This window comes from Pleurodeles waltl, chromosome 3_1, assembly GCF_031143425.1.
Source record: "Pleurodeles waltl isolate 20211129_DDA chromosome 3_1, aPleWal1.hap1.20221129, whole genome shotgun sequence".
Lineage (NCBI taxonomy): Eukaryota > Metazoa > Chordata > Amphibia > Caudata > Salamandridae > Pleurodeles > Pleurodeles waltl.
This window is the reverse complement of record NC_090440.1, coordinates 791817635-791844580: the sequence shown is the minus strand read 5'-3', so window position 1 is coordinate 791844580 and position 26946 is coordinate 791817635. Positions and strand designations below refer to the sequence as shown.

At 47.9% G+C, this 26946-nt stretch overlaps 1 protein-coding gene across 2 annotated transcripts in view; it reads left to right on the top strand.

The window, feature by feature from the left end:
* Positions 1-26946, top strand: part of IPO7 (importin 7) — a 351366-nt gene that overhangs the window by 152537 nt on the left and 171883 nt on the right. For both annotated transcript variants that reach the window (XM_069223632.1, XM_069223633.1), the window contains one exon: positions 26665-26885. In XM_069223632.1, coding sequence (XP_069079733.1) covers positions 26665-26885 — 221 coding nt within the window. The remainder of the gene's footprint in view (positions 1-26664; positions 26886-26946) is intronic.

The following is a 26946-nucleotide window of genomic DNA, read 5'->3' as shown; positions in this document are numbered from 1 at the left end:
CATAGTTTAAACCTGGACAACAGGAGTATCCGGTGGATGGTGAGCGCTTTGTGGGTTTCTATAAGGCAAAAAAAAAAACAGCATTTGCAATGTAACGGGTCTCATTTCTCAGTTAGCAATTGGCACCTGTAAACACCCAACTGGACTTTTCTTGCCTCGTTAAATGGGGCAAAAAACGAGTGTGCTGCGAAAAAAGAGAAAGTAGTACACAAACCGGACGGGAAAAACACGAGCCTTGTATGTTTTCAGTCCTTGGTCGCTGCACTTGAGGAGGGCTAATCACTGGAAAAGGCATGACGTATGCATGCCTTCCACTAATGAAAGCAAGCAGATTTTAATAGGCAAGCCCACGAACCAATGAAAGACACTGACGTGACATGGGTGGGGCTCAGAGCCCTTTTCTAACTACTACAGCATCTTGCAAGCGCATGCAATGTAGGCTCGACCCCAACAATGCAGTACAGAAGCAGACCCTCTCCTGATGGATCTCTGCATCAAAATCTGCTCCGCATTGTGCTATTAATCCGCCTCTAGGAGGCTTATGGCTTACTCTACCAGGCCCATGGCCACTACTGAAGTTGGTATGTGGAGTGCCTGGCCTGGTTTTGTCAGGCTACTGTGTGTGCAGCTGTGCACTTTCACAAAGTACCATTGCTTTGACTGGCGGGTGTAAAGAAATGGCTCCCTGTTGCAGTTAGCCCCACTTTTTGCCTGATACTGATGCTGACTTGACTGAGAAGTGTGCTGGGACCCTGCTAACCAGGCCCCAGCACCAGTGTTCTTTCACCTAAAATGTACCATTGTCTCCACAATTGGCACAACCCTGGCACCCAGGTAAGTCCCTTGTAACTGGTACCACTGGTACCAAGGGCCCTGATGCCAGGGAAGGTCTCTAAGGGCTGCAGCATGTCTTATGCCACCCTAGGGACCCCTCACTCAGCACAGACACACTGCGTGCCAGCTTGTGTGTGCTGGTGGGGACAAAACGAGTAAGTCGACATGGCACTCCCCTCAGGGTGCCATGCCAACCTCACACTGCCTGTGGCATAGGTAAGTCACCCCTCTAGCAGGCCTTACAGCCCTAAGGCAGGGTGCACTATACCACAGGTGAGGGCATATGTACATGAGCGCTATGCCCCTACAGTGTCTAAACAAAACCTTAGACATTGTAAGTGCAGGGTAGCCATAAGAGTATATGGTCTGGGAGTCTGTCAAAAACGAACTCCACAGCTCCATAATGGCTACACTGAATACTGGGAAGTTTGGTATCAAACTTCTCAGAATAATAAACCCACACTGATGCCAGTGTTGGATTTATTAAAAAATGCACACAGAGGGCATCTTAGAGATACCCCCTGTATTTTACCCAATTGTTCAGTGCAGGACTGACTGGTCTGTGCCAGCCTGCTGCTGAGAGACGAGTTTCTGACCCCATGCGGTGAGAGCTTTTGTGCTCTCGGAGGACAGAAACAAAGCCTCCTCTGGGTGGAGGTGCTTCACACCTCCCCCCTGCAGGAACTGTAACACCTAGTGTAGGAAGTTGGCTCTGTATGTGCTATTTCAAAGTAAGGAATAGCATGCACAGAGTCCAAGGGTTCCCCTTAGAGGTAAAATAGTGGTAAAAAGAGATAATACTAATGCTCTATTTTGTGGTAGTGTGGTCGAGCAGTAGGCTTATCCAAGGAGTAGTGTTAAGCATTTGTTGTACATACACATAGACAATAAATGAGGTACACACACTCAGAGACAAATCCAGCCAATAGGTTTTGTATAGAAAAATCTTTTCTTAGTTTATTTTAAGAACCACAGGTTCAAATTTAACATGTAATATCTTGTTTGAAAGGTATTGCAGGTAAGTACATTAGGAACTTTGAATCATTTCAATTGCATGTATACTTTTCAAGTTATTGACAAATAGCTACTTTAAAAGTGGACACAGTGCAATTTTCACAGTTCCTGGGGCAGGTAAGTTTTTGTTAGTTTTACCAGGTAAGTAAGACACTTACAGGGTTCAGTTCTTGGTCCAAGGTAGCCCACCGTTGGGGGTTCAGAGCAACCCCAAAGTCACCACACCAGCAGCTCAGGGCTGGTCAGGTGCAGAGTTCAAAGTGGTGCCCAAAACACATAGGCTAGAATAGAGAGAAGGGGGTGCCCCGGTTCCGGTCTGCTTGCAGGTAAGTACCCGCGTCTTCGGAGGGCAGACCAGGGGGGTTTTGTAGGGTACCGGGGGGGACACAAGCCCACACAGAAATTTCACCCTCAGCAGCGCGGGGGCGGCCGGGTGCAGTGTAGAAACAAGCGTCGGGTTTGTAGTGTTAGTCTATGGGAGATCTCGGGATCTCTTCAGCGCTGCAGGCAGGCAAGGGGGGGGTTCCTCGGGGAAACCTCCACTTGGGCAAAGGAGAGGGACTCCTGGGGGTCACTTCTCCAGTGAAAGTCCGGTCCTTCAGGTCCTGGGGGCTGCGGGTGCAGGGTCTCTCCCAGGCGTCGGGGTTTTGGATTCAAGGAGTCGCGGTCAGGGGAAGCCTCGGGATTCCCTCTGCAGGCGGCGCTGTGGGTGCTCAGGGGGGACAGGTTTTTGTACTCACAGTATCAGAGTAGTCCTGGGGTCCCTCCTGAGGTGTTGGATCTCCACCAGCCGAGTCGGGGTCGCCGGGTGCAGTGTTGCAAGTCTCACGCTTCTTGCGGGGAGTTGCAGGGTACTTTCAAGGCTGCTGGAAACAAAGTTGCAGCCTTTCTTGGAGCAGGTCCGCTGTCCTCGGGAGTTTCTTGTCTTTTCGAAGCAGGGGCAGTCCTCAGAGGATGTCGAGGTCGCTGGTCCCTTTGGAAGGCGTCGCTGGAGCAGGATCTTTGGAAGGCAGGAGACAGGCCGGTGAGTTTCTGGAGCCAAGGCAGTTGTCGTCTTCTGGTCTTCCTCTGCAGGGGTTTTGAGCTAGGCAGTCCTTCTTGTAGTTGCAGGAATCTGATTTTCTAGGGTTCAGGGTAGCCCTTAAATACTAAATTTAAGGGCGTGTTTAGGTCTGGGGGGTTAGTAGCCAATGGCTACTAGCCCTGAGGGTGGGTACACCCTCTTTGTGCCTCCTCCCAAGGGGAGGGGGTCACAATCCTAACCCTATTGGGGGAATCCTCCATCTGCAAGATGGAGGATTTCTAAAAGTTAGTCACTTCAGCTCAGGACACCTTAGGGGCTGTCCTGACTGGCCAGTGACTCCTCCTTGTTGCTTTCTTTGTTCCCTCCAGCCTTGCCGCCAAAAGTGGGGGCCGTGGCCGGAGGGGGCGGGCAACTCCACTAAGCTGGAGTGCCCTGCTGGGCTGTGACAAAGGGGTGAGCCTTTGAGGCTCACCGCCAGGTGTTACAGCTCCTGCCTGGGGGAGGTGTTAGCATCTCCACCCAGTGCAGGCTTTGTTACTGGCCTCAGAGTGACAAAGGCACTCTCCCCATGGGGCCAGCAACATGTCTCTAGTGTGGCAGGCTGCTGGAACTAGTCAGCCTACACAGATAGTCGGTTAAGTTTCAGGGGGCACCTCTAAGGTGCCCTCTGTGGTGTATTTTACAATAAAATGTACACTGGCATCAGTGTGCATTTGTTGTGCTGAGAAGTTTGATACCAAACTTCCCAGTTTTCAGTGTAGCCATTATGGTGCTGTGGAGTTCGTGTTTGACAAACTCCCAGACCATATACTCTTATGGCTACCCTGCACTTACAATGTCTAAGGTTTTGTTTAGACACTGTAGGGGTACCATGCTCATGCACTGGTACCCTCACCTATGGTATAGTGCACCCTGCCTTAGGGCTGTAAGGCCTGCTAGAGGGGTGACTGACCTATATTTGCATAGGCAGTGAGAGGCTGGCATGGCACCCTCAGGGGAGTGCCATGTCGACTTACTCATTTTGGTCTCACTAGCACACACAGGCTTGTAAGCAGTGTGGCTGTGCTGAGTGAGGGGTCTCTAGGGTGGCATAATGCATGCTGCAGCCCTTAGAGACCTTCCCTGGCATCAGGGCCCTTGGTACCAGAGGTACCAGTTACAAGGGACTTATCTGGATGCCAGGGTGTGCCAATTGTGGGATCAATGGTACATTTTAGGTGAAAGAACACTGGTGCTGGGGCCTGGTTAGCAGGGTCCCAGCACACTTCTCAGTCAAGTCAGCATCAGTATCAGGCAAAAAGTGGGGGGTAACTGCAACAGGGAGCCATTTCTTTACACTTAGCAGTGAGCTTCAAAGGGTCAAGCTTCGTGTTGCAATGCCCCAGGGCACTCCAACTAGTGGAGATGCCGCCCCCTGGACCCAGCCCCCACTTTTGGCGGCAAGTCCAGGAGAGATAATGAGAAAAACAAGGAGTCGTCACTGGCCAGTCAGGACAGCCCCTAAGGTGTCCTAGCTGAGGTGACTGACTTTTAGAAATTCTCCATCTTGTAGAAGGAGGATTCCCCCCATAGGATTAGGGATGTGCCCCCCTCCCCTCAGGGAGGAAGCACAAAGAGGGTGGAGCCACCCTCCAGGACGGTAGCCATTGGCTACTGCCCTCCCAGACCTAAACACCCCTAAATTCAGTATTTAGGGGCTCCCCAGAACCAAGGAACTCGGATTCCTGCAACCTAAGAAGAAGACTGCTGAGCTGAAAAACCCTGCCGAGAAGACGGAGACACCAACTGCTTTGGCCCCAGCTCTACCAGCCTGTCTCCCCCCTTCGGAAGAAAACTGTTCCAGCGACGCTTTCCCCAGGACCAGCGACCTCTGAATCCTCAGAGGACTACCCTGCTCTAAAAGGACCTAGAAACTCCCGAGAACAGCGGCCCTGTTCACCCAAGACTGCAACTTTGTTTCCAAAGAAGCAACTTAAAGACAACAGCATTTCCCGCCAGAAGCGTGAGACTTGCAACTCTGCACCCGACGCCCCCGGCTCGACTTGTGGAGAAACAACACTTCAGGGAGGACTCCCCGGCGACTCCGAGACTGTGAGTAACCAAAGTTGTCCCCCCTGAGCCCCCACAGCGATGCCTGCAGAGGGAATCCCGAGGCTCCCCCTGACCACGACTGCCTGACTCTCAGATCCCGACGCCTGGAAAAGACCCTGCACCCGCAGCTCCCCGGACCTGAAGGATCAGAACTCCAGTGCAGGAGTGACCCCCAGGAGGCCCTCTCCCAGGTGGTGGCTACCCCGAGGAGCCCCCCCTTGCCTGCCTGCATCGCTGGAGACCCCTTGGTCTCCCATTGATTCCAATTGAAAACCCGACGTGTTTGCACTCGGCCGCCCCTGTGCTGCTGAGGGTGTACTTTCTGTGCTAACTTGTCCCCCCCCCCCCCCCCCCCAGGTGCCCTACAAAACACCCCTGGTCAGCCCTCCGAAGACGCGGGTACTTACCTGCTGGCAGACTGGAACCGGGGCACCCCCTTCTCCATTGAAGCCTGTGTTTTGGGCACCACTTCGAACTCTGCACCTGACCGGCCCTGAGCTGCTGGTGTGGTAACTTTGGGGTTGCTCTGAACCCCCAATGGTGGGCTACCTTGGACCCAAACCTGAACCCCGTAGGTGGCTTACTTACCTGCACGAACTAACAATTACTTACCTCCCCTAGGAACTGTGAAAATTGCACTGTCTAGTTTTAAAATAGCTATGTGTTTTATTTGAAAAGTATATATGCTATTGTGATTATTCAAAGTTCCTAAAGTACTTACCTGCAATACCTTTCAAATGAGATATTACATGTAGAATTTGAACCTGTGGTTCTTAAAATAAACTAAGAAAATATATTGTTCGATGGCATCTGTCGCTGTAGATACACATGGTATGCATGAGCTCGCCATCTGGTGTTGGGTCGGAGTGTTACAAGTTGTTTTTCTTCGAAGAAGTGTTTTCGAGTCACGGGACCGAGTGACTCCACCTTCTGTGCTCATTGCGCATGGGCGTCGACTCCATCTTCGATTGTTTTCTTTCCGCCATCGGGTTCGGACGTGTTCCTGTCGCTCCGAGTTTCGGAACGGAAAGATAGCTGAAGACGGAAGATTTTCGACGGTATCGTTGCGATCCGGTTAGAGATAGACACATACGACGACGCGTTGAACATCGAAGCGCCTCGGTGCCCTTCGGGGTAGATTTCGGCACCCCGTCGGGGCCTAGTCGGCCCGACCGCGTGGAGGACAACGCCGATGGATCGGACCCCGTTTCGATTCTGCCCCGAATGCCACAACAAATATCCTTATACGGACCTACACTCGGTCTGTAATCTGTGCCTGTCACCCGAGCACAACGAAGAATCCTGTGAGGCCTGTCGGGCGTTCCGGTCCCGAAAAACTCTGCGCGACCGTCGAGCGAGAAGACTCCAGATGGCGTCCACGCCAAAAGAGCGTCCACAGTTCGAGACAGAAGAGGAACAGGAGGAATCCTTTTCCATCCAGGACTCAGACTCCGACGAGCTACACTCTACAAGAACTGTGAGTAAGACGTCGAGATCAAACCTTAAAAAAGGAAAGAAGGCCCAGGGGACGCCACTGCCAACCGGCCATGGCTCCACCCAAATTCTCGGTGACCAACAATCGGCACCGAAAAAGGCCCATTCAGTGTCGAGATCGTCCGACTTCGGTCGAGACACCGGCACGCAGCCTCCTCGGGACCGAGAGAGTGCTAAACAGAAGCATCGACACCGAGAGTTCGGTGTCGACACGGATCGACGCCGAGACAGTGGCGCCGAAGACCATAGAGGCCAGGAATTTTCGGCACAGAAAAAGAGGAAGGTTACCTCGGAGCCGAAAAAACAATCGACTGGGTTTTCGGAGCCGAAAAAAGCGACATCAGACCCTGTTTCTGGCTCCTACACTGAAGAGCATTCTATGTCTTCTCAAATGAAGAAACATAGATTTGAACAAGAACTGCAATCCACTGACGTGGATCACACGCAAAAGCGTATCTTTATTCAGCAGGGGACTGGGAAGATCAGTACCCTTCCACCTGTCAAACGAAAGAGAACGCTTCAGTTTACTCCTCAGCAACAAACAGCACAAAAGGTAACACCTCCTCCCTCGCCTCCACCTGTAACTCCGGCTTCGCCAACTTACACCCCGTCACATTCGCCAGCTCACACCGCCATGAGCCACGATGACCAAGATCAGGATGCGTGGGACTTGTATGACGCACCAGTGTCTGATAACAGCCCAGACACATACCCAACTAGGCCATCACCACCGGAAGACAGCACAGCCTACTCACAAGTGGTGGCTAGAGCAGCATTATTCCATAATGTGGAACTACACTCGGAACAAGTAGAGGATGATTTTTTATTTAACACCCTCTCCTCAACCCACAGCTCCTACCAAAGCCTGCCGATGCTCCCAGGCATGCTACGCCATGCAAAGGACATTTTCAAGGAGCCAGTTAAAAGTAGGGCAGTGACGCCTAGGGTGGACAAAAAGTATAAGGCGCCTCCTACGGACCCTGTATTCATCACCTCTCAGCTGCCACCAGACTCTGTGGTGGTAGGGGCTGCCAGAAAACGGGCAAACTCACACACTTCTGGGGATGCACCTCCCCCAGATAAAGAAAGTAGGAAGTTCGATGCAGCCGGGAAGAGGGTTGCTGTCCAAGCAGCAAACCAGTGGCGCATCGCAAATTCACAAGCGCTGCTAGCGCGATACGACAGAGCCCACTGGGATGAGATGCAGCATCTCATTGAACATCTCCCAAAAGATCTGCAAAAAAGAGCAAAACAGGTTGTTGAGGAGGGTCAAAACATTTCCAACAATCAAATACGCTCCTCCATGGATGCAGCAGACACGGCCGCAAGAACCATTAATACGTCGGTTACCATCCGTAGGCACGCATGGCTCAGAACGTCTGGATTCAAGCCAGAAATTCAGCAGGCAGTGCTTAACATGCCAGTAAACGAGAAACTTCTGTTCGGTCCGGAGGTCGACACAGCCATAGAAAAGCTCAAGAAGGACACTGACACTGCAAAGGCCATGGGCGCACTCTACTCCCCGCAGAGCAGAGGATCTTATAACACCTTCCGCAAAACACCTTTTAGAGGAGGGTTTCGGGGTCAGGCCACACAAGCTAGCACCTCACAGTCCGCACCGCCCACCTACCAGGGACAGTACAGGGGAGGTTTTCGGGGCCAGTATAGAGGGGGGCAATTTCCTAGAAATAGAGGAAGATTTCAAAGCCCCAAAACCACTACCAACAAGCAGTGACTCACACGTCACTCACCCCTCCCACACAACACCAGTGGGGGGGAGGATACATCAATATTACGAAGCATGGGACAAAATAACTACAGACACATGGGTCCTAGCAATTATCCAACATGGTTATTGCATAGAATTCATGCAATTCCCTCCAGACATACCACCAAAATCACAAAATTTATCAAAATACCATTCACAGCTTCTAGAGATAGAAGTTCAAGCACTACTGCAAAAATATGCAATAGAATTAGTACCAAGCACACAAATAAACACAGGAGTTTATTCACTGTACTTCTTGATACCAAAAAAGGACGAAACACTGAGACCAATTCTAGACCTCAGGGTAGTAAACACATTCATCAAATCAGACCACTTTCACATGGTCACACTACAAGAAGTGTTACCATTGCTCAGAAAACACGACTACATGACAACCCTAGACCTCAAGGACGCATATTTCCATATACCAATACATCAATCACACAGGAAATATCTAAGGTTTGTATTCAAAGGAATACATTACCAATTCAAAGTATTGCCTTTTGGTTTAACAACCGCTCCAAGAGTATTCACAAAATGCCTAGCAGTAGTCGCTGCACACATCAGAAGGCAGCAAATACATGTGTTCCCGTATCTAGACGACTGGCTAATCAAAACCAGTTCGCTCACACAATGCTCAAACCACACAAATCAAGTCATACAAACCCTCTACAATCTAGGGTTCACCGTCAACTTTGCAAAATCAAACATTCTGCCAAGCAAAGTACAGCAATATCTAGGAGCCATAATAGACACAACAAAAGGAGTAGCAACGCCAACTCCACAAAGGATCCACAATTTCAACAGGGTCATTCAACACATGTCTCCAAACCAAACAATACAAGCAAGAACAATACTACAGCTCCTAGGCATGATGTCCTCATGCATAGCCATTGTCCCAAACGCAAGACTGCACATGAGGCCCTTACAACAGTGCCTAGCCTCACAGTGGTCTCAAGCACAGGGTCACCTTCTAGATCTGGTGTTGCTAGACCGCCAAACTTACCTATCGCTTCTATGGTGGAACAGTATAAATTTAAACAGAGGGCGGCCTTTCCAAGACCCAGTGCCACAGTACGTAATAACAACAGATGCTTCCATGACAGGGTGGGGAGCACATCTCAATCAACACAACATAAGAGGACAATGGAACATACATCAAACAAAACTGCATATAAATCATCTAGAATTATTAGCAGTTTTTCAAGCACTAAAAGCTTTCCAACCAATCATAACCCACAAATACATCCTTGTCAAAACAGACAACATGACAACGATGTATTATCTAAACAAACAAGGAGGAACACATTCAACGCAGTTAAGCTTGTTAGCTCAAAAAATATGGAAGTGGGCAATCCACCATCAAATTGGTCTGATAGCACAGTTTATTCCGGGGATCCAGAATCAGCTGGCAGACAATCTCTCTCGAGATCACCAGCAAGTCCACGAATGGGAAATCCACCCACAAATTCTGAACACCTACTTCACACTCTGGGGAACACCACAAATAGACTTATTTGCAACAAAAGAGAACGCAAAATGCCAAAACTTCGCGTCCAGATACCCACACAAGCAATCCCAAGGCAATGCCCTATGGATGAACTGGTCAGGAATATTTGCTTACGCTTTTCCTCCTCTCCCTCTCCTTCCTTACCTAGTAAACAAATTGAGTCAAAACAAACTCAAACTCATTTTAATAGCACCAACGTGGGCAAGACAACCCTGGTACACAACACTGCTAGATCTGTCTGTAGTACCACACATCAAACTGCCCAACAAACCAGATCTGTTAACGCAACACAACCAACAGATCAGACACCCGGACCCAGCATCGCTGAATCTAGCAATCTGGCTCCTGAAATCCTAGAATTCGGACACTTACAACTTAGCCAAGAGTGTATGGAAGTCATAAAGCAGGCCAGAAGGCCATCCACTAGACACTGCTACGCAAGTAAGTGGAAAAGATTTGTTTGGTACTGCCATCATAATCAGATACAACCACTAGAGGCAACTCCAAAACATATAGTAAATTACTTGCTCCATTTACAAAAAGCAAAGCTAGCCTTCTCTTCTATTAAAATACACCTTGCAGCAATATCTGCATACCTGCAAACTACATATTCAACTTCCTTGTATAGGATACCAGTTATCAAAGCATTCATAGAAGGGCTTAAAAGAATTATACCACCAAGAACACCACCTGTTCCTTCATGGAACCTAAACGTGGTTCTAACAAGACTCATGGGCCCACCTTTCGAACCCATGCACTCTTGCGGAATACAATTCCTCACCTGGAAAGTTGCCTTTCTCATCGCCATTACATCTCTAAGAAGAGTAAGTGAAATTCAAGCGTTCACAACACAAGAACCTTTTATACAAATACATAAAAATAAGGTCGTCCTACGACCTAATCCAAAATTTTTACCAAAAGTTATTTCTCCATTCCATCTAAATCAAACGGTAGAACTACCAGTATTCTTCCCACAGCCAGATTCTGTGGCTGAAAGAGCACTACATACATTAGATGTCAAAAGAGCATTAATGTACTACATTGACAGAACGAAGAACATCAGAAAAACTAAACAGCTATTTATTGCATTCCAAAAACCTCATGCAGGTAACCCAATATCAAAACAAGGTATAGCCAGATGGATAGTTAAATGCATCCAAATCTGCTACCTTAAAGCAAAAAGACAACTGCCCATTACTCCCAGGGCACATTCAACAAGGAAAAAAGGTGCTTCAATGGCCTTTTTAGGAAACATCCCAATGCAAGAAATTTGTAAGGCAGCCACTTGGTCTACGCCTCACACATTCACCAAACACTACTGTATAGATGTGCTATCCGCACAACAAGCTACAGTAGGTCAAGCTGTATTAAGAACTCTATTTCAGACAACTTCTACTCCTACAGGCTAAACCACCGCTTATGGGGAACTAACTGCTTACTAGTCTATGCATACCATGTGTATCTACAGCGACAGATGCCATCGAACTGAAAATGTCACTTACCCAGTGTACATCTGTTCGTGGCATCAGTCGCTGAGATTCACATGGACCCACCCACCTCCCCGGAAGCCTGTAGCAGTTCAGAAGTTACCTTCAATTTTGTACATTTGTATATATATTACTTAATCCTTTAATAGGTACATACTTACATTTTTCATTGCGCGGGCACTATTACTATAGTACAACTCCTACCTCACCCTCTGCGGGGAAAACAATCGAAGATGGAGTCGACGCCCATGCGCAATGAGCACAGAAGGTGGAGTCACTCGGTCCCGTGACTCGAAAACACTTCTTCGAAGAAAAACAACTTGTAACACTCCGACCCAACACCAGATGGCGAGCTCATGCATACCATGTGAATCTCAGCGACTGATGCCACGAACAGATGTACACTGGGTAAGTGACATTTTCATTTCTATTCAAAAACCTATTGTCCTGGAATTGTCTGTGTGTGTTCCTCATTTATTGCCTGTGTGTATGTACAACAAATGCTTAACACTACTCCTTTGATAAGCCTACTGCTCGACCACACTACCACAAAATAGAGCATTAGTATTATCTCTTTTTACCACTATCTTACCTCTAAGGGGAACCCTTGGACTCTGTGCATGCTATTCCTTACTTTGAAATAGCACATACAGAGCCAACTTCCTACAGCGGGTCTGTCTAGGTTGTGCATTTTGCTCTCTTGGTCTGGTAGGGCTTTTTAGTTTCAGCCATACCACAGACCAACCACCGTGGGAGATACTGCATTGGTATGTGTAGGAAGTTGGCTCTGTATGTGCTATTTCAAAGTAAGGAATAGCATGCACAGAGTCCAAGGGTTCCCCTTCGAGGTAAAATAGTGGTAAAAATAGATAATACTAATGCTCTATTTTGTGGTAGTGTGGTCGAGCAGTAGGCTTATCCAAGGAGTAGTGTTAAGCATTTGTTGTACATACACATAGACAATAAATGAGGTACACACACTCAGAGACAAATCCAGCCAATAGGTTTTTATATAGAAAAATATCTTTTCTTAGTTTATTTTAAGAACCACAGGTTCAAATTCTACATGTAATATCTCCTTCGAAAGGTATTGCAGGTAAGTACTTTAGGAACTTCAAATCATCAAAATTGCATGTATACTTTTCAAGTTATTCACAAATAGCCGTTTTAAAAGTGGACACTTAGTGCAATTTTCACAGTTCCTAGGGGAGGTAAGTATTTGTTAGGTTAACCAGGTAAGTAAGACACTTACAGGGCTTAGTTCTTGGTCCAAGGTAGCCCACCGTTGGGGGTTCAGAGCAACCCCAAAGTCACCACACCAGCAGCTCAGGGCCGGTCAGGTGCAGAGTTCAAAGTGGTGCCCAAAACACATAGGCTAGAATGGAGAGAAGGGGGTGCCCCGGTTCCGGTCTGCTTGCAGGTAAGTACCCGCGTGTAAGGAAATGCCTCCTTGGCATGGTTGCCCCCTGACTTTTTGCCTTTGCTGATGCTATGTTTACAATTGAAAGTGTGCTGAGGCCTGCTAACCAGGCCCCAGCACCAGTGTTCTTTCCCTAACCTGTACTTTTGTATCCACAATTGGCAGACCCTGGCATCCAGATAAGTCCCTTGTAACTGGTGCTTCTAGTACCAAGGGCCCTGATGCCAAGGAAGGTCTCTAAGGGCTGCAGCATGTCTTATGCCACCCTGGAGACCTCTCACTCAGCACAGACACACTGCTTGCCAGCTTGTGTGTGCTAGTGAGGACAAAACGAGTAAGTCGACATGGCACTCCCCTCAGGGTGCCATGCCAGCCTCTCACTGCCTATGCAGTATAGGTAAGACACCCCTCTAGCAGGCCTTACAGCCCTAAGGCAGGGTGCACTATACCATAGGTGAGGGTACCAGTGCATGAGCATGGTACCCCTACAGTGTCTAAACAAAACCTTAGACATTGTAAGTGCAGGGTAGCCATAAGAGTATATGGTCTGGGAGTTTGTCAAACACGAACTCCACAGCACCATAATGGCTACACTGAAAACTGGGAAGTTTGGTATCAAACTTCTCAGCACAATAAATGCACACTGATGCCAGTGTACATTTTATTGTAAAATACACCCCAGAGGGCACCTTAGAGGTGCCCCCTGAAACTTAACCGACTATCTGTGTAGGCTGACTAGTTTTAGCAGCCTGCCACAAACCGAGACATGTTGCTGGCCCCATGGGGAGAGTGCCTTTGTCACTCTGAGGCCAGTAACAAAGCCTGCACTGGGTGGAGATGCTAACACCTCCCCCAGGCAGGAATTGTCACACCTGGCGGTGAGCCTCAAAGGCTCACCTCCTTTGTGCCAACCCAGCAGGACACTCCAGCTAGTGGAGTTGCCCGCCCCCTCCGGCCAGGCCCCACTTTTGGCGGCAAGGCCGGAGAAGATAATGAGAAAAACAAGGAGGAGTCACTGGCCAGTCAGGACAGCCCCTAAGGTGTCCTGAGCTGAGGTGACTCTGACTTTTAGAAATCCTCCATCTTGCAGATGGAGGATTCCCCCAATAGGGTTAGGATTGTGACCCCCTCCCCTTGGGAGGAGGCACAAAGAGGGTGTACCCACCCTCAGGGCTAGTAGCCATTGGCTACTAACTCCCCAGACCTAAACACGCCCTTAAATTTAGTATTTAAGGGCTACCCTGAACCCTAGAAACTTAGAGTTCGATGGCATCTGTCGCTGTAGATACGCATGTTCTGCAATAGCTCGCCATCTGGTGTTGGGCCGGAGTGTTACAAGTTGTTTTTCTTCGAAGAAGTCTTTCGAGTCACGGGACCGAGTGACTCCTCCTTTTGTCTCCATTGCGCATGGGCGTCGACTCCATCTTCGATTGTTTTTTTTCCGCCATCGGGTTCGGACGTGTTCCTGTCGCTCCGAGTTTCGGAACAGAAAAAATAGTTAATTTCGGAAGATTTTCGTCGGTATTGTTGCGTTCGGGATCGGCGTACTTACATTCAACACCGCATCGAAGATCGAAGAGCTCCGGTGCCCTTCGGGGTAGTTTTTCGATCCTCCGTCGGGGCCTGGTCGGCCCGACCGCGTGCTGAGGAACGCCGATGGAACGGACCCCTTTCCGTTTCTGCCCCAAATGCCACAATAAATACCCCTACACAGACCAACACTTGGTCTGCAACCTGTGCCTGTCACCTGAGCACAGCGAAGACACCTGCGAGGCCTGTCGTGCGTTCCGGTCCCGAAAAACACTCCGAGACCGTCGAGCCAGAAGACTTCAAATGGCGTCCGCACCGACAGCCCGACGGGAGTTCGAGGAACAGGAAGAGGAAGGTACCTTCTCGATCCAAGACTCAGACTCCGAAGGATTCGACGATACACAAACCGTGAGTAAGACGTCGAAAACCACACAAAGAAACATTTACAAGGCCCAGGGGACGCCACTGCCACCAGGCCATGGCTCAACCCATAAAATCGGTGACCGACCGTCGGCACCGAAAAAGGCCCAAACGGTGCCGAGATCGTCCGACTCCGGTCGAGACACCGGCACGCAGCCTTCTCGGGACCGAGAAAGTGCTGGAGACAAGCCTCGACACCGAGATGCCGGTGTGGACACGGCTCGACGCCGAGACAGCGGCACCGAAACAGATCGACGCCGAGAGGTTTCGGCCCCGAAAAGGAAAAAAGTCACCTCGGAGCCGAAAAAACACGCAGACAAAGTTTCGATGCCGAAACAAACTGCAAGCGACCCAGCTTCAGGCTCTTATACAGAAGAGCACTCGCTAACCTCCCAAATGCAGAAGCATAGGTTTGAGGAAGAGCTACAAGCAACTGATGCGGACCATACGCAAAAGCGTATCTTCATTCAGCAGGGGACAGGGAAAATAAGCACCCTTCCCCCCATTAGGAGAAAGAGAAGGTTGGAGTTCCAGACGGAACAAGCACCACAACCAAAAGTGGTGAAAAGAGTTACACCACCACCCTCTCCTCCGCCCGTGATTAACGTTTCACCAGCACAAACGCCATCACACTCCCCAGCTCACACCACCATGAGCCAGGGTGACCAAGACCAGGACGCATGGGACCTATACGACGCCCCAGTGTCAGATAACAGCCCAGAGGCATACCCTACAAAACCATCTCCACCAGAAGACAGCACCGCGTACTCTCAGGTGGTGGCTAGAGCAGCACAATTTCACAACGTAAGCCTCCACTCAGAACAGGTCGAGGATGATTTCTTGTTCAACACACTCTCCTCCACCCACAGCTCCTACCAAAGCCTGCCTATGCTCCCTGGTATGCTTCGGCACGCAAAAGACATATTTAAGGACCCGGTCAAAAGTAGGGCAATCACACCAAGGGTGGAAAAAAAGTATAAGCCGCCTCCTACGGACCCGGCTTTCATCACAACACAGCTGCCACCAGACTCTGTTGTTGTAGGAGCAGCTAGAAAAAGGGCCAACTCTCACACATCTGGAGATGCACCACCCCCAGATAAAGAAAGCCGCAAGTTTGATGCAGCTGGTAAGAGAGTCGCAGCACAAGCTGCAAACCAGTGGCGCATCGCGAACTCCCAGGCACTACTTGCGCGCTATGACAGAGCCCACTGGGACGAGATGCAACATCTCATTGAACATCTGCCCAAAGACTTCCAAAATAGGGCAAAACAATTGGTTGAGGAGGGACAGGCCATCTCCAACAACCAGATCCGCTCCTCCATGGACGCTGCAGATACAGCTGCACGGACAATTAATACATCTGTAACTATCAGAAGGCATGCATGGCTCCGAACGTCTGGATTTAAACCAGAGATTCAACAAGCAGTTCTCAATATGCCTTTTAATGAAAAAGAACTGTTCGGTCCAGAAGTGGACACAGCAATTGAGAAACTCAAAAAAGATACGGACACTGCCAAAGCCATGGGCACACTCTACTCCCCGCAGAGCAGAGGGAATTACAGCTCATTCCGTAAAACGCCCTTTCGAGGGGGGTTTCGGGGTCAAAGCACACAAGCCAGCACCTCACAAGCCACACCGTCCAGTTACCAAGGACAGTATAGAGGAGGTTTTCGGGGACAATATAGAGGAGGGCAATTCCCTAGAAATAGAGGAAGATTCCAAAGCCCCAAAACCCCTACTACTAAACAGTGACTCACATGTCACTCACCCCCTCCACACAACACCAGTGGGGGGACGAATAGGTCATTATTACAGAGCATGGGAGAAAATCACTACAGACACTTGGGTTCTAGCAATTATCCAACATGGTTACTGCATAGAATTTCTACAGTTCCCTCCAAACATACCACCAAAAGCACAAAATTTAACAACACACCATTCCAATCTCCTAGAGATAGAAGTGCAGGCACTATTGCAAAAGAATGCAATCGAATTAGTGCCAAACACACAAATAAACACAGGAGTTTACTCACTGTACTTTCTGATACCAAAGAAGGACAAAACACTGAGACCAATCCTAGACCTCAGAGTAGTCAACACTTTCATCAAATCAGACCACTTCCACATGGTCACACTACAAGAAGTATTGCCATTGCTAAAGCTGCACGACTACATGGCAACTTTAGACCTCAAGGATGCTTATTTCCATATACCAATACACCCATCGCACAGGAAATACCTAAGGTTTGTATTCAAAGGAATACATTACCAATTCAAGGTACTGCCTTTCGGATTAACAACCGCACCAAGAGTCTTTACCAAATGTCTAGCGGTAGTCGCTGCACACATCAGAAGACAGCAAATACATGTGTTCCCATATCTAGACGACTGGCTAATCAAGGCCCATTCGTTAATAGAGTGCTCAAATCACACGAATCATATCATACAAACCCTCTTCAAACTAGGGTTCACCGTCAATTTCACAAAATCCAAAATTCTGCCACGCAAGGTACAACAATACCTGGGAGCCATAATAGACACATCAAAAGGAGTAGCCACTCCAAGTCCACAAAGAATTCAAAATTTCAACACCATCATACAACGCATGTATCCAACACAAAAGATACAAGCAAAGATGGTATTACAACTCCTAGGCATGATGTCATCATGCATAGCCATTGTCCCAAACGCAAGACTGCACATGAGGCCCTTACAACAATGCCTAGCATCACAGTGGTCTCAAGCACAGGGTCACCTTCTAGATCTGGTGTTAATAGACCGCCAAACTTACCTCTCGCTTCTGTGGTGGAACAACATAAATTTAAACAAAGGGCGGCCTTTCCAAGACCCAGTGCCACAATACGTAATAACAACAGATGCTTCCATGACAGGGTGGGGAGCACACCTCGATCAACACAGCATACAAGGACAATGGAACGTACATCAAACAAAACTGCATATCAATCACCTAGAACTTCTTGCAGTTTTTCAAGCACTAAAAGCTTTCCAACCAATAATAGTTCACAAATACATTCTCGTCAAAACAGACAACATGACAACAATGTATTATCTAAACAAGCAGGGAGGGACGCACTCCACGCAGTTAAGCCTGTTAGCACAAAAAATTTGGCATTGGGCAATTCACAACCAAATTCGCCTAATTGCACAGTTTATACCAGGGATACAAAATCAACTCGCAGACAATCTCTCTCGAGATCACCAACAGGTCCACGAATGGGAAATTCACCCCCAAATACTGAACACTTATTTCAAACTCTGGGGAACACCTCAGATAGACTTGTTTGCGACAAGGGAGAACGCAAAATGCCAAAACTTCGCATCCAGATACCCACACAAACAATCCCAAGGCAATGCCCTATGGATGAACTGGTCAGGGATATTTGCTTACGCTTTTCCTCCTCTCCCTCTCCTTCCTTACCTGGTAAACAAACTCAGTCAAAGCAAACTCAAACTCATATTAATAGCACCAACTTGGGCAAGGCAACCCTGGTACACAACGCTGCTAGACCTATCAGTGGTACCCTGCATCAAATTGCCCAACAGGCCACATCTGTTGACACAGCACAACCAAAAGATCAGACACCCAGATCCAGCATCGCTGAATCTAGCAATCTGGCTCCTGAAATCCTAGAATTCGGGCACTTACAACTTACCCAAGAATGTATGGAAGTCATAAAACAAGCAAGAAGGCCATCCACCAGGCACTGCTATGCAAGTAAATGGAAGAGGTTTGTTTGCTACTGCCATATTAATCAAATACAACCATTACACACAACTCCAGAACATGTAGTGGGTTACTTGCTTCACTTACAAAAATCTAACCTAGCTTTCTCTTCCATTAAGATTCACCTTGCAGCAATATCTGCATACCTGCAGACTACCTATTCAACTTCCCTATATAAAATACCAGTCATTAAAGCATTCATGGAGGGCCTTAGGAGAATTATACCACCAAGAACACTACCTGTTCCTTCATGGAACCTAAATGTTGTCCTAACTAGACTTATGGGTCCACCTTTTGAACCCATGCACTCCTGCGACATACAGTTCCTAACCTGGAAGGTGGCATTTCTCATCGCCATTACTTCCCTGAGAAGAGTAAGCGAGATTCAGGCGTTTACTATACAGGAACCTTTTATACAACTACACAAAAATAAAGTCGTCCTAAGGACCAATCCTAAATTTTTGCCAAAGGTTATTTCACCGTTCCATCTAAATCAAACAGTGGAACTTCCGGTGTTCTTTCCACAGCCAGATACCGTAGCTGAAAGGGCACTACATACATTAGATGTCAAAAGAGCATTAATGTATTACATTGACAGAACAAAGAACATCAGAAAGACTAAACAACTCTTTATTGCATTTCAAAAACCTCATGCAGGAAACCCAATTTCAAAACAAGGTATAGCCAGATGGATAGTTAAATGCATCCAAATCTGCTACCTTAAAGCTAAACGACAGCTGCCCATTACACCAAGGGCACACTCAACCAGAAAGAAAGGTGCTACCATGGCCTTTCTAGGAAACATCCCAATGCAAGAAATATGTAAGGCAGCCACATGGTCTACGCCTCACACATTCACCAAGCATTACTGTGTAGACGTGTTATCCGCACAACAAGCCACAGTAGGTCAAGCTGTATTAAGGACATTATTTCAGACTACTTCCACTCCTACAGGCTGATCCACCGCTTTTGGGGAAATAACTGCTTACTAGTCTATTGCAGAACATGCGTATCTACAGCGACAGATGCCATCGAACTGAAAATGTCACTTACCCAGTGTACATCTGTTCGTGGCATCAGTCGCAGTAGATTCGCATGTGCCCACCCGCCTCCCCGGGAGCCTGTAGCAGTTTGGAAGTTACCTTCAATTATTTATATATGTATCATCTCAACCTTAAATAAGTGCATACTTAGTCACTCCATTGCATGGGCACTATTACTACAATTCAACTCCTACCTCACCCTCTGCGGGGAAAAACAATCGAAGATGGAGTCGACGCCCATGCGCAATGGAGACAAAAGGAGGAGTCACTCGGTCCCGTGACTCGAAAGACTTCTTCGAAGAAAAACAACTTGTAACACTCCGGCCCAACACCAGATGGCGAGCTATTGCAGAACATGCGAATCTACTGCGACTGATGCCACGAACAGATGTACACTGGGTAAGTGACATTTTCATTCCTGAGGCTGTGGGAGGTTCTAGTGGACCAACTATGTCCACACCCACTCTTTCAAAGGGAACCCCCACCACTGGAAGTGGAATGAGGGGGGCCTTTGGATGCCCACCTGTCTTACCACTGGCTTGACAGGTGGGGCAGGAGAGGCAAAACTCCTTAACCATGTTGGACATATTGGGCCAGTAGAAGTGGTTGACTAACCTCTCCCACGTCTTGGTTTGTCCCAAATGTCCAGCAAGGGGAATGTCATGGGCCAATGTTAGGATGAACTTCCTGAACAGCTGAGGCACTACCACTCTCCTAGTGGCACCAGGTTTGGGGTCTCTGGCCTCAGTGTACAGGAGTCCATCTTCCCAATAGACCCTATGCGTTCCATTTTTCTTGCCTTTGGACTCTTCAGCAGCTTGCTGCCTAAGGCCTTCAAGAGAGGGACAGGTTTCTTGTCCCTTACACAGCTCCTCCCTTGAGGGTCCCCCTGGGCCTAAGAGCTCAACCTGGTAAGGTTCAAGCTCCAAAGGCTCAGTTCCCTCAGATGGGCAGAACTTCTTCCTGAGAAGAGAGGTTCCCTTTCTTTTGCTGTGTTGCAGCTGGTTTCCCAACTGACTTTCCTGTTCTCTTGGTAGGCTGGGCCATTCTTCCAGACTCCAGCTCTACTTGTTCACCCTGTGCCTTGCATTGTGCTCTTGTTTTCACACACACCAGTTCAGGGATACCCAGCATTGCTGCATGGGTTTTTAGTTCTACCTCAGCCCATGCTGAGGACTCCAGGTCATTTCCAAGCAGACAGTCCACTGGGATATTTGAGGAGACCACCACCTGTTTCAGGCCATTGACCCCTCCCCATTCTAAAGTAACCATTGCCATGGGATGTACTTTTCTCCGATTGTCAGCGTTGGTGACTGTGTAGGTTTTTCCAGTCAGGTATTGGCCAGGGGAAACCAGTTTCTCTGTCACCATGGTGACACTGGCACCTGTATCCCTCAGGCCCTCTATTCTAGTCCCATTAATTAAGAGTTGCTGTCTGTATTTTTGCATGTTAGGCGGCCAGACAGCTAGTGTGGCTAAATCCACCCCACCCTCAGAAACTAGAGTAGCTTCAGTGTGGACCCTGATTTGCTCTGGGCACACTGTTGATCCCACTTGGAGACTAGCCATACCAGTGTTACCTGGATGGGAGTTTGGAGTGGAACCTTTCTTGGGACAGGCCTTGTCTCCAGTTTGGTGTCCATGCTGTTTACAGCTATGACACCAGGCCTTTTTGGGATCAAAGTTTTTACCCTTGTACCCATTGTTTTGTGAAGAGGCTCTGGGCCCACCCTCCTGTGCAGGTTTTTGGGGGCCTGTAGAAGACTCTTTACTATTTTTAGTTTTGGTTGTCTCATCACCCTTCCCCTGGGGAGTCTTTGTGACCCCTTTCTTTTGGTCACCCCCTGTTGAAGTCTTGGACACCCTTGTCTTGACCCAATGGTCCGCCTTCTTTCCCAATTCTTGGGGAGAAATTGGTCCTAGGTCTACCAGATGCTGATGCAGTTTATCATTGAAACAATTGCTTAACAGGTGTTCTTTCACAAATAAATTGTACAGCCCATCATAATTACTTACACCACTGCCTTGAATCCAACCATCTAGTGTTTTCACTGAGTAGTCAACAAAGTCAACCCAGGTCTGGCTCGAGGATTTTTGAGCCCCCCTGAACCTAATCCTGTACTCCTCAGTGGAGAATCCAAAGCCCTCAATCAGGGTACCCTTCATGAGGTCATAAGATTCTGCATCTTTTCCAGAGAGTGTGAGGAGTCTATCCCTACACTTTCCAGTGAACATTTCCCAAAGGAGAGCACCCCAGTGAGATCTGTTCACTTTTCTGGTTACACAAGCCCTCTCAAAAGCTGTGAACCACTTGGTGATGTCATCACCATCTTCAAATTTTGTCACAATCCCTTTGGGGATTTTTAACATGTCAGGAGAATCTCTGACCCTATTTATGTTACTGCCACCATTGATGGGTCCTAGGCCCATCTCTTGTCTTTCCCTTTCTATGGCTAGGAGCTGTCTCTCTAAAGCCAATCTTTTGGCCATCCTGGCTAACAGGAGGTCATCTTCACTGAGAGCATACTCAGTGATTTCAGGAATGTGGGACCCTCCTGTGAGGGACTCACTATTTCTGACTAACACAGTTGGAGACAGGACTTGAGGGGTCCTGTTCTCCCTATTTAGGACTGGAGGAGGGACATTGGCCTCCAAGTCACTAATTTCTTCCTCTGTGAGGTCATCATCAGAGGGGTTTGCTTTTTCAAACTCTGCCAACAGCTCCTGGAGCTGAATTTTGGTAGGTCTGGAGCCAATGGTTATTTTTTTTGATATTACAGAGAGACCTTAGCTCCCTCATCTTAAGATGGAGGTAAGGTGTGGTGTCGAGTTCCACCACCTGCATCTCTGTATCAGACATTATTCTGCTAAGAGTTGGAATACTTTTTTAAGAATCTAAAACTGTTTCTAGAATCTAATTCAAACTTTTAACAAACTTTTAAACTCTAAAAGACAATGCTAAACAGGGACTTAACACACAAGGCCCTAGCAGGACTTTTAAGAATTTAGAAAAATTTCAAATTGCAAAAATCAATTTCTAATGACAATTTTGGAATTTGTCGTGTGATCAGGTATTGGCTGAGTAGTCCAGCAAATGCAAAGTCTTGTACCCCACCGCTGATCCACCAATGTAGGAAGTTGGCTCTGTATGCACTATTTCAAAGTAAGGAATAGTATGCACAGAGTCCAAGGGTTCCCCTTAGAGGTAAGATAGTGGCAAAAAGAGATAATACTAATGCTCTATTTTGTGGTAGTGTGGTCGAGCAGTAGGCTTATCCAAGGAGTAGTGTTAAGCATTTGTTGTACATACACATAGACAATAAATGAGGTACACACACTCAGAGACAAATCCAGCCAATAGGTTTTTATATAGAAAAATATCTTTTCTTAGTTTATTTTAAGAACCACAGGTTCAAATTCTACATGTAATATCTCATTCGAAAGGTATTGCAGGTAAGTACTTTAGGAACTTCAAATCATCAAAATTGCATGTATACTTCGTTATTCACAAATAGCTGTTTTAAAAGTGGACACTTAGTGCAATTTTCACAGTTCCTAGGGGAGGTAAGTATTTGTTAGGTTAACCAGGTAAGTAAGACACTTACAGGGCTTAGTTCTTGGTCCAAGGTAGCCCACCGTTGGGGGTTCAGAGCAACCCCAAAGTCACCACACCAGCAGCTCAGGGCCGGTCAGGTGCAGAGTTCAAAGTGGTGCCCAAAACACATAGGCTAGAATGGAGAGAAGGGGGTGCCCCGGTTCCGGTCTGCTTGCAGGTAAGTACCCGCGTCTTCGGAGGGCAGACCAGGGGGGTTTTGTAGGGCACCGGGGGGGACACAAGCCCACACAGAAATTTCACCCTCAGCAGCGCAGGGGCGGCCGGGTGCAGTGTAGAAACAGGCGTCGGGTTCGCAATGTTAGTCTATGAGAGATCTCGGGATCTCTTCAGCGCTGCAGGCAGGCAAGGGGGGGATTCCTCGGGGAAACCTCCACTTGGGCAAGGGAGAGGGACTCCTGGGGGTCACTTCTCCAGTGAAAGTCCGGTCCTTCAGGTCCTGGGGGCTGCGGGTGCAGGGTCTCTCCCAGGCATCGGGACTTTGGATTCAAAGAGTCGCGGTCAGGGGAAGCCTCGGGATTCCCTCTGCAGGCGGCGCTGTGGGGGCTCAGGGGGGACAGGTTTTGGTACTCACAGTATCAGAGTAGTCCTGGGGTCCCTCCTGAGGTGTTGGATCTCCACCAGCCGAGTCGGGGTCGCCGGGTGCAGGGTTGCAAGTCTCACGCTTCTTGCGGGGAGCTTGCAGGGTTCTTTAAAGCTGCTGGAAACAAAGTTGCAGCTTTTCTTGGAGCAGGTCCGCTGTCCTCGGGAGTTTCTTGTCTTTTCGAAGCAGGGGCAGTCCTCAGAGGATGTCGAGGTCGCTGGTCCCTTTGGAAGGCGTCGCTGGAGCAGGATCTTTGGAAGGCAGGAGACAGGCCGGTGAGTTTCTGGAGCCAAGGCAGTTGTCGTCTTCTGGTCTTCCTCTGCAGGGGTTTTTCAGCTAGGCAGTCCTTCTTCTTGTAGTTGCAGGAATCTAATTTTCTAGGGTTCAGGGTAGCCCTTAAATACTAAATTTAAGGGCGTGTTTAGGTCTGGGGGGTTAGTAGCCAATGGCTACTAGCCCTGAGGGTGGGTACACCCTCTTTGTGCCTCCTCCCAAGGGGAGGGGGTCACAATCCTAACCCTATTGGGGGAATCCTCCATCTGCAAGATGGAGGATTTCTAAAAGTTAGTCACTTCAGCTCAGGACACCTTAGGGGCTGTCCTGACTGGCCAGTGACTCCTCCTTGTTTTTCTCATTATTTTCTCCGGCCTTGCCGCCAAAAAGTGGGGCCTGGCCGGAGGGGGCGGGCAACTCCACTAGCTGGAGTGTCCTGCTGGGTTGGCACAAAGGAGGTGAGCCTTTGAGGCTCACCGCCAGGTGTGACAATTCCTGCCCGGGGGAGGTGTTAGCATCTCCACCCAGTGCAGGCTTTGTTACTGGCCTCAGAGTGACAAAGGCACTCTCCCCATGGGGCCAGCAACATGTCTCGGTTTGTGGCAGGCTGCTAAAACTAGTCAGCCTACACAGATAGTCGGTTAAGTTTCAGGGGGCACCTCTAAGGTGCCCTCTGGGGTGCATTTTATAATAAAATGTACACTGGCATCAGTGTGCATTTATTGTGCTGAGAAGTTTGATACCAAACTTCCCAGTTTTCAGTGTAGCCATTATGGTGCTGTGGAGTTCGTGTTTGACAAACTCCCAGACCATATACTCTTATGGCTACCCTGCACTTACAATGTCTAAGGTTTTGTTTAGACACTGTAGGGGTACCATGCTCATGCACTGGTACCCTCACCTATGGTATAGTGCACCCTGCCTTAGGGCTGTAAGGCCTGCTAGAGGGGTGTCTTACCTATACTGCATAGGCAGTGAGAGGCTGGCATGGCACCCTGAGGGGAGTGCCATGTCGACTTACTCGTTTGGTCCTCACTAGCACACACAAGCTGGCAAGCAGTGTGTCTGTGCGGAGTGAGAGGTCTCCAGGGTGGCATAAGACATGCTGCAGCCCTTAGAGACCTTCCTTGGCATCAGGGCCCTTGGTACTAGAAGTACCAGTTACAAGGGACTTATCTGGATGCCAGGGTCTGCCAATTGTGGATACAAAAGTACAGGTTAGGGAAAGAACACTGGTGCTGGGGCCTGGTTAGCAGGCCTCAGCACACTTTCAATTGTAAACATAGCATCAGCAAAGGCAAAAAGTCAGGGGGCAACCATGCCAAGGAGGCATTTCCTTACAATTGTATTTTAGTAACTATCAAATAGTTGCTTAATTATTTTTAGCGGTTTCCAAATAGCATTATTAAATGCAATAATGTAACTCCGTGGTTTCTCATGAAGCATCCAGCCTTGCTACTGTGAAAACAACTTTTGTGGCTTTCACTGTAAAGCTCTTTAACATTAAATTACTACTGTCCTTTTAAATACCAAGCACTCTTCCTTGCAGCAATAAGGCATACCTAGGGGTGACTTAAGTTATATTAAATGGAGGGTTTGACCTGTGAAAGGGAATTATTTTGAAGATGTTGAATTTGCAGTTCAAAACTGGCTTCAAATGGTACGCCTGTGGTCATGTTTACATGCCGCCGTAGTAGATGTAAAAATGGTATCCCCAGTGACATTTATCTTCTAGAATCTGGTTACCCTGTGTACCTTATACTTGGGACTTACAGGTAAGTTAAATATGCCAATATCGTGTATAACAATTTTATTGTGTTTAAAGGGGGAGCACAAATACCAATGGTATGCGAATAGTCAATCTAAGATCATTTCAGGGGTGCTTTTTCTGTAGCTCATAATACACACAAAATGTAAGACTTATAAATTAGTACGTGCATCAAAGAAAAACATATTGATCAGCAAACCTGCTTCCTATAATTGGTGTTGTGAGCCCCTTGCACTTTAGGGCTCCAATGCAGCAGCGCTAATAATAGCTGCAGGCTGTCTCCTTCCCTTCACCCCTTTTTTCATCCTACCTGCCCATCACTCCCATTTTAAAATACGCTCTGTATCTTTCAGGGGAAAAAACATTATCTCCAATGTGTTGACCACCCCCCTTTACTGCAAGGTTGCACTCTACTGTAATGCAAGGAATATGAGCCCCTGATGCCCCTTTTGTAAAGTAAGTCATATTGGTGATGCAAAGTGACCATCACACATGGCGCCACTGCATTTGCTTTACTAATGATAGCCCACCTGCAAGGAAGTAGCTTGTAGCTGTCTCCTCTTTGTATTTTTTTTTTTTGTTTTTTGTTTTTTTGAGCCACGATCTTGCCGCATCGTCCTCCTTGCTATTGCTCGGAGGCCCAAGCTAAGTTTCCTTCTCTGCTTCAGTCGTCCCTTCCCTTGATCCCTTGCTCCGAGGCCCAAAGCGATAGTGGCACTGTAAGGGTGTACATGGCTGTAATGTAATTAGGGAACAATAGGATTTAGTTGGCCCGTCACACCCCTGGGTCACCGTGCTATTGCACCTATGCTTAATGAAGCCTTTCTCCTTTGCCAAAAAAGTCCCTGAGCAGTTACTTGGGAAGGTATTTAATGTGATTTATTCCTTTGTCATGTCTGAAAACTTATTTTGAGTATAGTTTACAAACTTGATTTTTATAGCAAAATTCTTAGTCTCTTCAGAGTTTCTAGCTCTAACCTCTTTCTCTAGGTGTAGGTTAAACATGTTGATGATCAAAAGGCATGATTTTTCTCTTCATTGTTGCAGTGCATACCCTTATTCGTGGAGGCTGCTTTAGAGCGATTGACACGAGAAGTAAAGACGAGTGAACTCAGAACAATGTGTCTGCAGGTTGCCATTGCTGCGTTGTACTACAATCCGGTTCTTCTTGTAAACACCCTGGAAAATCTTCGTTTCCCCAACAATGTTGAGCCAGTTACCAATCATTTTATCACACAGTGGCTTAATGATGTTGATTGCTTCTTAGGGTATGTGATGTCATTTGTGGACTATTTGAAATGGTTGTAACATACTTGTTCTAGGCCACAA